Source organism: Cheilinus undulatus, linkage group 3, assembly GCF_018320785.1.
Source record: "Cheilinus undulatus linkage group 3, ASM1832078v1, whole genome shotgun sequence".
In the NCBI taxonomy this organism is placed as follows: domain Eukaryota; kingdom Metazoa; phylum Chordata; class Actinopteri; order Labriformes; family Labridae; genus Cheilinus; species Cheilinus undulatus.
In genome coordinates, this window is record NC_054867.1 from 49,690,868 (window position 1) to 49,704,318 (window position 13,451).

General features: G+C 37.9%; 1 protein-coding gene across 2 annotated transcripts in view; it reads left to right on the forward strand.

Annotated features, from left to right (window-relative positions):
* The first annotated feature begins 7,975 nt into the window (after positions 1 to 7,975).
* Positions 7,976 to 13,451, forward strand: part of LOC121507160 (protein SSUH2 homolog) — a 29,251-nt gene continuing 23,775 nt past the window's right edge. Inside the window, exons 1-3 of one of the 2 annotated variants that reach the window (XM_041783348.1) lie at positions 7,976 to 8,082; positions 12,219 to 12,299; positions 12,380 to 12,455. In XM_041783348.1, coding sequence (XP_041639282.1) covers positions 8,070 to 8,082; positions 12,219 to 12,299; positions 12,380 to 12,455 — 170 coding nt within the window. In that variant the 5' untranslated portion in view covers positions 7,976 to 8,069. Of the gene's footprint in view, positions 8,083 to 12,196; positions 12,300 to 12,379; positions 12,456 to 13,451 lie in introns of those variants that run through there. The other variant, XM_041783347.1, reaches the window with a different exon arrangement.

Consider the following 13,451-nt stretch of genomic DNA (forward strand, 5'->3'; position numbering starts at 1 on the left):
AGTGCATGTGTGTTAAAGCACTAGCATTGGTGCTAGCATCCTGGCTAACAGTTAGCTCATTTAGAGCTGAAAAGTTTGTGGAGCTGTTATTGGGTCTGATGTCAAAATTGTTTAATTGTGCCACTTGTATCTTTTTCCACCCATAGTAAGAACTTTAAACCCATTTTTAAATATGAAAATTAGACGAAAAAATTTGACACTATCAACCAAATTTTCTCTCATTTTGTGCCACTTTTATTTAAACTTTGCTACTTCTAGTTCCTTTTCACCCATTTCCTCCACATTATGCCACTTTTAACAGTGTTTTTGCAAGGTTTTTTTTTTTAAATTATAACCAATATCTGCCACATTTTGTCAAATTTGGTCACTTTGAACCTATTTTTACAAAATTTTCAGCTATTTTTGCCACTTTTTACCTCTTTTTGCAACTGCTCAGCAACCACTGATGAAACCTTTTTGAAAGTTTTTCCCACTTTTACCCAGTTTCCCACTTTCAATCCATTTTCACTACTTGTATGTCACTTTCCTACATCTTTTTTTTGCCACTGTTAACTCTTTTAATGCCACTTTTAAAACTTTTTATGTTACTTTTAACACTTTTTACCAGAGTTTTTGTAACGTTTAACCCGATTCAACCCATTTCGCAACTTTTTAAGCTACTTTTTGCCACTTTAGCCCTCTTGCTCCATCTTATTTGCTATTTTTTTGCCACTTTATACCTCTTTTTACAACTTTTTTTTGCTACTTTTTGCCACTTCATACCTCTTGCTACACCTTTTTTGCTATTTTTTTGCAACTTCATACCTCTTGTTACAACTTTTTTTTGCTACTTTTTGCCACTTTATACCTTTTGTTACAACTTTTTTTTGCTACTTTTTGCCACTTCATACCTCTTGTTACAACTTTTTTTTTGCTACTTTTTGCCACTTTATACCTTTTGTTACAACTTTTTTTTGCTACTTTTTGCCACTTCATACCTCTTGTTACAACTTTTTTTTTGCTACTTTTTGCCACTTTATACCTCTTGTTACAACTTTTTTTTTGCTACTTTTTGCCACTTCATACCTCTTGTTACAACTTTTTTTTGCTACTTTTTGCCACCTTATACCTCTTGTTACAACTTTTTTTTGCTACTTTTTGCCACCTTATACCTCTTGTTACAACTTTGTAAGCTATTTTTTGCCACTTTGTACCCCCTGTTACAACTTTTTTTGCTATTTTTTTGCCACTTCATACCTCTTGCTACAACTTTTTTGCTACTTTTTACCACTTTATACCACTTGCTACAACTTTCTTTGCTATTTTTTGCCCCTTTTCCCTCTTGCTTAACTTTTTTGCCACCACTGATTGAACCTATCTGACAGTTTTCTCCACTTTAGTCATTTTTTCCATGTATTAACTCTTTCAAACCATTTTTGAATTTAAATTCAATTGGGCCACTTTTTACAACTTTAAAACCCATTTTCACTCCTTTATGCCCCTTTTAATCTGTTTTTGCTACTTTTGATTAATTTTTGCTTCTTCTTGCCACTTTTAACCTATTTTCCCCATCCTATACCACTTTCAACCCATTTTGTCCCTCTCTACCCTTTTTGGCCACCTCGCATTTTTTGTCCCTTTAACCATTTTTCCCCAGTGATTGACACTTACAACCAATTTTTAATCAATTTTTGTCCTTTTTAGAAACTTTCAACCCATTTTTCAGATTTTTATGCCACTTTTAACTTATTTTTGTCAGTGTTTTGCAACTTTTAACCCATTCCTGCCACTTAAAACCAAGTTTTTACAATTAAAAAAAAGTGTCATTCCCAGTTCAGTTATCACAGATGAACTTTACTATGGACCATGATTTTGCTGACCTTGATGGACCCAGAAACTCTCCTCCTTATCCCCCTTATGGGCGGCCTTGTGTAGCCGTGGTAATTTTTAATTCTGCACCTCAACCTCATGTGATATTATTTTTATACAACAGTTAAACTGGCAGCAAACAGCAGTCAAAAGTAAAATCATACAATAACAGATTATCCCTAATGCCACTATATTTTACTAACTAAACCCCATCTCAACTCTGACTGCTCCCCCCCCCCCCCCCCCCCCGGTGTCTCATGACACGTATCAGCAGGGGTTATGCATCAAAAAGGTGATTAGAAGTTGCTAATGTTATAGTCATCTAACGTAACTGTAAGCCATTTTGGGCCTGCTCTAGCAGCTATAGCCGGCCGCCGGCTCTCACAATGTGAAAAAAAGGGGAATCCAGCATGAAATCTAGCAGTACAATGTGAAAAAAGGGAATCAAGCATTAAATCCAGTGGCACAACATGGAAAAAGGGAGTCAGACATTAAACCCAGTGAAACAACGTGGAAAAGGGGAGTCCAGCATAGAGTCCTGTGGCACAACGTGCAAAAAAGGCCTTTTTTGGGGCCCTGTGCATGCATTTTAGGCCTCTTGAGCGTGACCTTTGAGACTTAGCAAGGTCGTAGGAGTCTGAAAAAACTGACCATGATTGTATATGATTCCACGATGAACATATCCAAATTTGAGCACACTAAGTCAAAGCACTTTGAAATTAGGAAAAAAAAGGGGATTGAGTTTGAAAGCAAGTGTCTTTTTTAGCCCTTTTTTGCCCCCTTTGACTGTAGAGGGCCCAAAATTGACACAGTAGATGTCCTGGGGCCTCTGATCAAGGATCTGAAAAAAGTAAGTCTCTACGCCTTTTAGAACCAGATTTTGCTTTGTCCAGAAGGACCTAACAGGCTTTGATATGGCTGGTGAGCGTGGAGCAAAAGTCTTTGTAAAGGTGCCAGGAATCTGAATTTTGGATATGCGGTAGGGGGCTCTAAGACAAGTAGATAGGCATTGGTTGGGTGCCAATCGGACCAGTAGTCTTTGAGGGGCAGGCCTTCAAAAACGGCTTTTCAGAATTTAGGGTTGGCTGTCATTTCCACAAATATGGACCAAATGACTTGAAACTGGACATTTCTCTTGACTTTTGGATGGAGAATGTGTGTAAAGTCTGGTGTCTGTAGACCCTGTGGGGGAGCCTTTAGGGCAGATCCTGGTAAAAACACTTTACAGATTAGGGTTACTTAGGTTTGATCAGTTTTTAAATGCTGAGTCTGAAGAAAGAAGGGAAAAGCTTTAGGAGATGATAGCAGATGTCTGTCTATGTGGGCTAGGGAGGTAGAGGCCTCTCTGGGAGTCTGAAGGTTGCAGGTTCAAATCTTAATATGGCTTTGTCAATTTTCAAGCTTTGACCCCAAATAAAGAAGAGGAAACCTCTGGAAGCCCATTGCAAGTGTCTGCTTTGGTAGTCTAGTGAGATAGAGAGTTGTTTGGGAGTCTGAAGGCGATGGATTCAAATCCTATTTTTCAGTTTTCAAGATAATAACAGATTATCTCTAATGCCACTAAATTTTACTAACTAAACCTCAACTCAACCTTGACTGCTACCAGGTATTCTGCTGCTGTGCCATCGTCATGGTCGACTCAGAACAGCTTTGTAGTTAATGAAATTCATCATGAAACAGTCAAATTAGAGTCCAATGTGTGATTCTGAGGAACTGCTGTACTATTCCTGCTTCTAGCTGTAAAAGTAGCCTACATTAAAAATGAGGCACAAACCTCAATTCCAAAAAAGTAGGGATGTTGTGTAAAACGTGAATAAAAACAGAACACAGTCATTTGAAAATCCTTAGTCCATATATTTAAGAGGATACAGCACAGCTCTGTGGCATTTAGGGCCAAATACAAATTCTATTACTGCACCACTCCTGCCTGAAAGCTTCAGAGTACAAGAGACTAAACTGAGACTGAGCTGAACTTTATTCTGAAGAACATTTACACTCGCGAGCTCTTTGAGGGGAGTTTGATTTACAGACACAGAGAATCAAACATCCCCCTTTGTTTATTTAAATGGAGCCGCTTCCTCTCTGACCGTCTGTGGCTCAGAGTAAAAGCCTCAGAGTAAAAGCCTCAGTGTAGTGTTACTCCACACACACAGGGCCAAGGCTGCAGAAATGTAAACTGAGGAGTCTCTGTGGTTGAGTGTTTGAGACTATAGCGCCCCCTGCTGTCCACATCCTCCTGGTACATGTTGTTACTGTAACAACATGTGATGAAACAAGCAGATTAAGGATGTTGAAAATACCAACTGCTACTACTTATTTCAATATCGGTCAAAAATAAGTATCAAAGGTTAATGAAATTGAAGTCAATTACAATTTTTTTGTATATCATGAAGGGAGAGCCAGATTTTTTTTGTCACAGCTCAGTAATTAGAGCCTATTTTTTGGTTACTAATTAGCTCTTCATGTGGTATCATTTTTTTATCTACCACAACAACAAAAATGGACAAAAGGGGCTGGCTCCCTTCATCCACAAACAAAACAAGCTTTTCCACAAAAAAAAAAAACACATTAGGCTACAACTCTCCAACTAGTCTTCACATATCAGACGTTGAAACTGAGACATTTTACCATTATTGAAAATATTTCCTCATTTTGAATTTTAATGGGAGCAACATATCCCAAAAAAGTAGGGACAGAGCCATGTTTATCATTGTGCAGCATCCCCTCTTCTTTTAACAACAGTCTGTAAACGTGAAGTGAGGAGACCAGCTGCTGGAATTCTGGGAGAGGAATGTTGTCCCATTCTTGTCTGATGTAAGATTCAAGCTGCTCAACAGTCTTCTGTGGAAGGCCAGCTCAACACCCAGACTTTTTTACTGTGAAGCCATGCTGTTGTGATGGATGTAGTATTTGGCTTAGCATCGTCTTGTTAAAATAGTCAAGGCCTTCCCTGGCAGAGACGTTGTCTGGATGGTAGCATATGTTGCTCTAAAACCTCTCTCTACTTTCCAGCATTGATAGATTTCCTTTCCAGATGTGTAAGCTGCCCACGCCATAGGCACTGATGTAACCCCATACCATCAGAGATGTAGGCTTTAGAACTGTGCAGTGATAACAAGCTGGATGGTCCCTCTCTTCTTCAATCTACAACAGTGGTTCAGCAGTGGGGGTTGCAAGACACTTAGAGGGGATCATCAGTTGCCCTCCAAACAAAGCATGTTTTAAATTATTTCAAATAGTACATTTTACCTCTTAGTCTTAGTCCCTCGTGGCGCAATTGTTGAAAAACACACACTAAAGTGCCCTTTTGGGAGCCAAAACACGTGCTTAAGTGCCCTCCTGGTTGACAAAACACACTTAACTGCCCTCTTGGGTGGAAAAAAACACACTAAACTGCCCCCTTGGCTGGTTAACACATGATAAACTGCCCCCTTGGGTGGCAAAAAGGCGTATTTAAGTACCTTCCTCATTGGCAAAACACACTAAACTGCCCTCTTGGGTGAAAAAAAAAAAAAACCAGTAAACTCCAGAAGACCATTAGGACTAAGAAATACTGTGAAGCATTACTGTTGCAATGACTTTTATGTTGGGCCCTTTTTTGATCTATATTGAGCCAGAACTATATCTCACAGAACCAGTTTGGATTATCTGGTGCTAATATGGTGTTAAAATGCACCAGAATACAGGAAATGGCATCTACTTAATTAATAATGTTATGGGGGAAGACCCCCCAGACCCCCTAGGGATTTATTTATTTATTTCTGTGTGTTCTTCACAGTCCAACGTTGAATCTACACAGTTCTTGTGGATGCTGATCCTAACTACAAACTAACTTGAGTAGTCTGTCTAGTTAGTCTTTTTTAAGGCTATATAATGGGCCATTTGTACAAACATGTCTAAAGTGACCTGGAAAACATGTGAAACACCCTGCCCTCTTCAGTGGCGAGAACGCGCTATATGTGCCCTTTTTTTTCTTTTCGCCCCTGCCCGTGAAAAAGTCTGTGCACGCCACTGGATGATCCAGAGATCAATTTCTCACAAGTAAGAGCAAATTTTTCTTTTTCCATCAGGCGAGGACAGCTTGTTCTGACAGATTAGAGCAGCTTGACAGCTCTGAGTATGTCAAAAAGCTTTTAAATATTCCATGCATGCAAAAGCATGTCATTGTAAGATATCTATGAATTAGTCTACTTTTGGTTCTTGGCCCACCAGTTAAGAACCATTACAAAATAACAACAAATGTTGCATCCTTCTTAGAGTGATGCAAAGAATCACCAGAACGCTTCGAGGCAGCATGACAGGCATGCAGGTGGAGATAAAGAGGAGCCTGGTGGGATTAACAGGAGCTTCTTTTCTCCTGGGGTCTCTAAACAGGTCAATCCTGGTATCTTCTTATGTGTGTGGAGCAATCAGACACTTTAAACTCTGGCAGCTTAGTTTTTCTCCTCTCAATGATATACACAGAGAAGGCCAATGGATCTTTAACCTGCATGTTTAAGTTTTCATATTAAGATGATTGAGAAATAGACCTCCGTGGTTGCTGCTTCCAGGTAAAAGGTGAAGGAGTCTTCACCTGAAATGACATCACTCAGAAAGACTCCTGAGAGCAGATGTGTCCTGTATACCAGAGAAAAATGCACCGCATTCACACAAACTGTCTGAACATGCCTGACATTTGAAGGCGGCCCCAGGCCTGTTTGATTGAACCCTATCAAACCAGTATCAAACCTGGCAACCCAAGCATGAGCATGAGATTTACGAGCTGCTGCAGAAATGTGAAGTGTTTGTTGTTTAGTAGTTCTTCTGATCTTCAATTAGTGCATGTTTGTGACAACTGTTCCTTCCTTTCTGTGTAAAACCCAGCAGATTTTTCCTGCTCAGGGGTTTTAATCTGTTCCAGATGGGGCGTGGTCGTCATTCTAGCGGACCACAGGAGTCAAGCTGGAGTACAAATTCATCAACGGCAGAAACCACGGTTGAGTCCTTCAAAATAAAAGCTTCATTCATGACAAGCTTATGAATCAAACCTTAGTGATAGAGGCACAATATAAAACATGAAGACTTTTAGGACAAAAAAAGGTTATTTGGAAATAATCTGCAGGGTCTGGGGGATTTACATCTGAAAATAGGTGGAACTGAAGAGTCGACTTGTATTCAGTATTTTGTAGTGATTTAAAAGGTTGTCTAAATCCATGCTTTTCAGGGTTTTGCTTTTATTTGAATGTATTTTGTATTTAGGGCTGCAAGGTGGTGCAGGGGTTAGTGTTGTTGCCTCATAGCAAGAAGCTCACTGGTTTGAGTCTCAGTCAGGGCCTTTCTTTGTGGAGTTTGCATGTCCTCCCATGCATGGGTTCTCTCTGGGTACTCTGACTTCCTCCCACAGACCAAAAAAAAAAAATGCTTATTTGGTTAATTTGTGTCTCTAAATTACCCGTAGGTGTGATTATGAGCATGCCTGGTCATTTGTCTTTGTATGTCAGCCCTGTGATTATCTGGCAACCAGTCCAGGGAGTACCCCACCTCTCACCCAGTGACAGCTGAGACAGGCTGGAGCCTGCCCCAGCTGTCACTGGGACCCTGAAAGTGATAAGTAGTGTAGAAAATGGATGCATATTTCATATTTACATGTGTAATTTTTGCTTAATAATTACAATAACTCTCTGTTTTTATTGCGTTTCTCTTTGTAGCTCTTTGTACTCTTCAAAGCTTGCTCTGCCTTGTCTTATATATGATCCAGCCAGTGTAACAAGATATACTTTTTACTTTATTAATTCCTAAATGCACAATCTAAATATGCTCTGTTGTTGAACATGCTTTGCAAATAAGCTATGGACATGCAGCAATGGAGAGATGTCAGCTGCCTACAGCTGTCATTATAAAAGTTTTGTGTTGTTTTATACAGTGTAATGTATAGACCCATGTAAAGCCTTTTTGTGTGTCTTGAATTAGGCTATTAGATTTTTTGGTGAATAGTCTATGAAGCTGTATTTATTAATTTTTAACTCCAAAGTATCCTGGGTGGTATGTCAAGGAAAAAGCTAGAGTGCCGAAAAGTCGCCTCTTCCCGGCAGACTTTTATTTTGACGTTTCACCGGAAGTGTTTAGTATAAGTGTCGCCGTTTGCACACTTGCAGCAGGCAACGTGTAACGGTGGAGTAAATTCCACTAACGGAGAAACTGTTTGGATTCACCGAAACTGAGCAAAAACAAACGACAGGAGGATGAACAGTTCAGGTAAGAACTGGAACAATTTACAGAACAAAAGGTTGCACTGTCACCAAACTGACCAATACACAAGAGCTGAGCTGCCTCTCTTCTCAAGTGTACTGCGCTTATTTAAGACACAAAAATGGTTTAAACTGCTTCAAAGGGCTGTAGTTTCTCTGGTTGTGTTTAGCTCGAGTTTAACGGGGCTGAGTGGTCATTTAAACCGTGCCTGGTCCGGACTGGCTTGTCTTGTACTGAGAAAAACGGTCGATTTGTCTGTTACCATGGAGATAGCGGTTAGAGGTAACTTTTAACCGTTTTAAAGGCTAACTAGTTTAACATTTAATTAGCTGAAATTAAAAGAAAGGATCGTTTTTGGCTCAAGTTAATTCATATAAAACGTTTCCAGACACTGTCAAAGATTAGTAAAACATTAGCATCTTTAACAGTGAAAGCACTGTATGCAGAGTTTTTAAACGGTTGGTTGATTCTGTAAATGATGAATTATCTATGTGACATTGTGGTCAATCAGTTGATTGGGCCCCGTTTTATCCTGAACTCTGGAAGAGTCTCCATAATGACAATGCAGAGAGCACGTCTGGGCCTGTTTGGAAGTGGATTATATATACGTGTGTATATATACATTATATATATATATATATATATATATAATGTATATATACACACACAGACAGACATTTAACCCACATTTGATCAAAATCAGGCAGAAAGAAAGACAGAAAACAACGAGCAGCAGCACAAAACACTTAATGTGGAAGCAATTACAGTGGACTCATACCAGATGGTGGTCTAGTCCAGCTAGAGGTAGCAATGGTGTTTATCTGAATGAAATGTGCAGCCAAATAATTCTAGGAAAAAGTCAATTAAACTAAACAAATGCATGCTGTATGGATGGAAAATGTGCAGTTACAAGTCTGTGGACTCTTGGCTTGAAGTTTTTGTGTTACAGTTTAAAAAATATATAGTAATGAAGTGGATAAATGCTTGTACTCTGCTTTTTTGACAATAGAAATCCTGATTTTTGACATATTTAACACTTGATTATATGGATGATATTCATTTACTGCAAAAATGTTGATACTTTAATGAGTCTGCACAGGAAACTAACATTGTGTACACTGTGCACAAAAGCATCTAGAACCCAACCCCAAAAAAAAAAAAAAAAAAAAAGGTTATCTACTCAAATTAATTTATGAAGAAGTGCTGCTGTTTGGACCCAACATGGAAAAAAACGTGATTGAAAAAAGAGATAGGATAAAACTTATTATAATTATTATTATTATTATTTTAAATACTTTTTATTATTTTCAGAACAAAACACAACATAAAAACAGGCTCACAGTTTACATTGTAGCATGTGCATATCAGTTGTCAAATTCCAAATACATATAAAGATTCCAGATATTCCCTACCCTCCCAAATAATAATAAGGTTAGAAAAGGGTATGCAAATTAGGAAAAATGAATATAATAGTAATAAATTATACTGTAACCTAAGGGCAGACTTCAGATGGAGAAAGACAAATTGTGTAACTGACAATGTACAATTTATAAGCATAACTGAAAAGTAAATAAATGAAGTAGATGGTAAAATTTACAGGAATAGAAGCTCATATGGTGAAACGTCCCCCAGCTCCCATCCATTCAGAGTTCTCGAGCTTGATCAGAGGGGTATTTTAAGTACAATGCAGTGGTTTTTTTTGTTTTTTTTTTCAATCAAAAGTATATTGGCCTTTCAGCAGTGTGCTTTTGAGATGTGAAGGTAAGTAATCTAAGAAAGGATTCCAGATCCTAAGAAATAAATCCTCATTTTTCTTAAGGACTGCACTTATCCTTTCATGCGGCATGACATTGAAAATCTCCCTGTACCACAAAGTAACTGTGGGTGGGGTGTCTTCCACCCACTTTAGCAGAATACATTTGCATGCAAGGAGCAAGAGTTTATCCAATAAATTGTAATGATTGTGAGAGAGAGACAATTCTTTAGACGGTAAACCCAATAGAAAAGCCCCTGATCCCTCCTTATTGTAGTCTTGAAAATTACGCTCAGTTCTTTGGCTATGTGACTCCAGTATCTGGCAATCTGATTGCACTCTCAGAAATAATGGGAGTGAGACCCAAGATCAGTTTTACATTTACAGCAAATGGGAGAGATAGTTTTTGATATCTTGTGGAGGGTGGTTGGGGATATGTGTAACCTGTGTAGTATTTTATATTGTATCTCTGCTAGTCTATTACATGAAAAGGTTTTATGTACCAAATATATTGCCTGCTGCCAGTCCTCTTCAATGTATTGGTTACTGAGGACTTCTTCCCCCTTTCTTATAAATTTGGTTGTGTCACATTTGTTGTATGAGTATAGTACAGAGTAAAAGAGGGATATTGCATGGTTCAGGTCCTCCCGTTCCAGTATAAACCTTTCTACTTCACTGTAAGTAGGAGAACCTTCCATGGGTTTTACAAGGGAGTTAATAAAATGTCTTAGTTGTAAATAGCCAAAAAAGTGATCTTTAGAGAGATTGAATTTGTCTTGAAGTTGCTAAAAAGGCATCAGAACACCATGTTCAGTAATGTCTCCTGTTACACGGGTCCCCTTATCCCGCCATGAATCAAAAACAGAGAGCTTCATCGCAGTTAAGAATTCTAGGTTATTACATATGGGTGATAACAGGAATTTTGCACCATGTCTATCCATGTAATCAGAAATCTCTTGCTACACTCTAATTGTGTTTATTATCAATGGATTATTTTTAATGCTTACTGTAATTGTTCCTGGTGAACAAGTCGCTAGGCTCCAGAGAGACTCTGGAGAGCATGCCCAAGAGTCAACACAAGCTTCCCACCCAAGATACGAGTGCAACCAGGTCCAAAGAGTATGACCATGGTATAAAAAAGCAAGCTGGGTATTGATAAACCAACTTTATCTTTCAGTAATTGCAAGGGTAAAACTTGTTTAAAAAACGCATCATTATAGAAGGACATGCATGTATAGATTATATTTTATTTAATTTTCCGAAGACAGCATAGGAATTTGGTAATCTTTTAGAGAATATCCTTATTAATTTTAGAAAGCTAGCCTTGTTATCCAGGAAAAAGGAGGTCAGTAAGGTTAAAATGTACTTGTAATCACAGGAAAGAAAATAGATAAAATAAAAAAAATAAAATAAAAAATAATTGTACTGTATTTCCACTTTGGGCTTCTGTACATCATAGGCTATAGTTTTTATCATGGCACACCCATATTTGGATCCCAACCCACCAGTTGAAAACCACTGATCACAGTCAGCACACCACGTGGAACATAAAAGGCACATAAAATAAACTCAATAAATACAATAAACATATATAAGTATAGTTTCACAAATGAAAATATAGAATATGTCTAGAAATGTAAAAAAAATGTCAAGTGTACAAAAGTTGCAGTAATGGCTTAAAAATCTGTGAATGCACGTAGTGCATAAGCATTCACACAAAAGCACAAAAGGATTTATAAATACGACTGCTCTCTGTACAGGAGTCTGCATTCATGGTTTTATGCAGACTTATACAGAAAAAAGAAAGAATGCATGACATTAGATTAAGGTTTATACCGATATGTGAATTATGTAGTTTAGACCTAAAAATTTAGTGCTTAAAGCAAAATTTAAAGCTGAAGAGTGAACAAAAAACAAACTTCAGCCCAGAGAATACAATTTACATCTTTAAAATGTCAATGAATAAAGAAAAAGACTTCAGTCAGTTAGTTCAGCCTAAAACAATGTCTCATTTTAAGGACCAAAATTTTTAGTCGGTTGTAATGGGTAGAAATGTTCATATCTGACGATACAGTAAGTCACATTTTGGTCCATAATTCACTTTTTTTTCATCTGTATCTTCTTTTACCACCACTCTTCATACCTAGTCTTCCTCTCTAAGTCCACTTCTACTTTCATTCCTACCTCATCGTTTTTGCCTTTTCCTTTCCTTCCTTTTTTCATCCCTTTTTCCTGTTATTTATTTATTATCAGCTTTTTACAGACTGCTCCCTTTCCAATCCACGCCTCTCCCTTTTTCTGCCTGGCTGGCTGTTTCTGTTGATTTCCAGTCTTTGTGCCAAGCTATGCTTAATTTTCTGATGTATTATGTCTTCCTTGTCTTCTCCAGCTGTGTATCCCGCTCCCACCGCTCCTCCAGCCGACATGTTCGGCAGTGTTCCTGGCTATGAAGGCACTGTGGCAGGAGGAGGTAAGAGAGCTTCAACCCAGACCTTGTTGCTCTAAGTTCAGTTTGTTGTATGTCACTAAAGTCTGTCATTGTTTCTGAAGGAGGTTATCTGCCCCCTCCTATGCCTTTGGAGCCTGTAGCCCCACCTCAGCCCGGACCTGCACCTGATGACTGGAGGTAATACTGTGCTCTTAATACTATGTAGGGATGTGTGATGTTATTGGAATGATATCTGCATCAGCACACTGTAAGCCCGGATGAGTTGAATTTACTTAGAAAATTTGAGGAAACCGGTTGCCCTAAAAAATTTAACTAATGTATAATGAAAACTTGAGTGAATTTAACTTAAGTTTTTAAGCACAACAAACTACATGCCAAGTTGATTTAACTTAAAATCTCTTGCAAAGTCAGTTGCTTTGCATAATTATTAAACTTAATATTTTAAGTCCATTGCACTAAATTACAAGTTGATTTAATTGAAAATAATTTGGAAAATTAGAGTAAGTCAACTTAATATTTTCAAAATATGTCACTGTAAATGGTTATTAGTGACCCACTGAACCAGTAGTTGATATTTATGTCAGTGTGCCATCCAACATTCATAGACATAAAGAACATTAACATTGCCCCCTATGTAACTGAGACAGCAACTTCACTCATGGTGCATTTTATTTATTTATTTTGTTTAACCTTTATTTAACCAGGGGAAAGCCTCTTTGGGATTAAAAATCTCTTTTTCAAAAGTGTTCTGGCCAAGACAGCAGCAGCCAACGGAGTACATAAAGGTAGTGCCCAACGGCACCAACGGTTTTCTGGGAAAACTGCAGATTAGTCATATGATGTTGCGTTTTACAGTGCAAGACGCTTAGAACCAAGCGAGGAAGAAACCGGTCTTCTTAGCTTTAGTCTTAGATGCTTGAACAAGGAAATTGCACAATTTTGTTTCAAACAAGCCAAGACAAGTCTGAATTCAATCAGCTAATCAGAATTCAACACCTTGAAGCATTTGATATTGTAAGTAAACCCAAAGTTTATAGAAAATAGAAACTTTAAGTTTATTTAACTCAAAACAACAAGTACACTCTACAGTCACATTATAGTAGTAGAATACACCAAAATGACTTAAGTAATGCAAAAAACCCATCGTTTTTTTAAAGTAATATTTACTTAAAT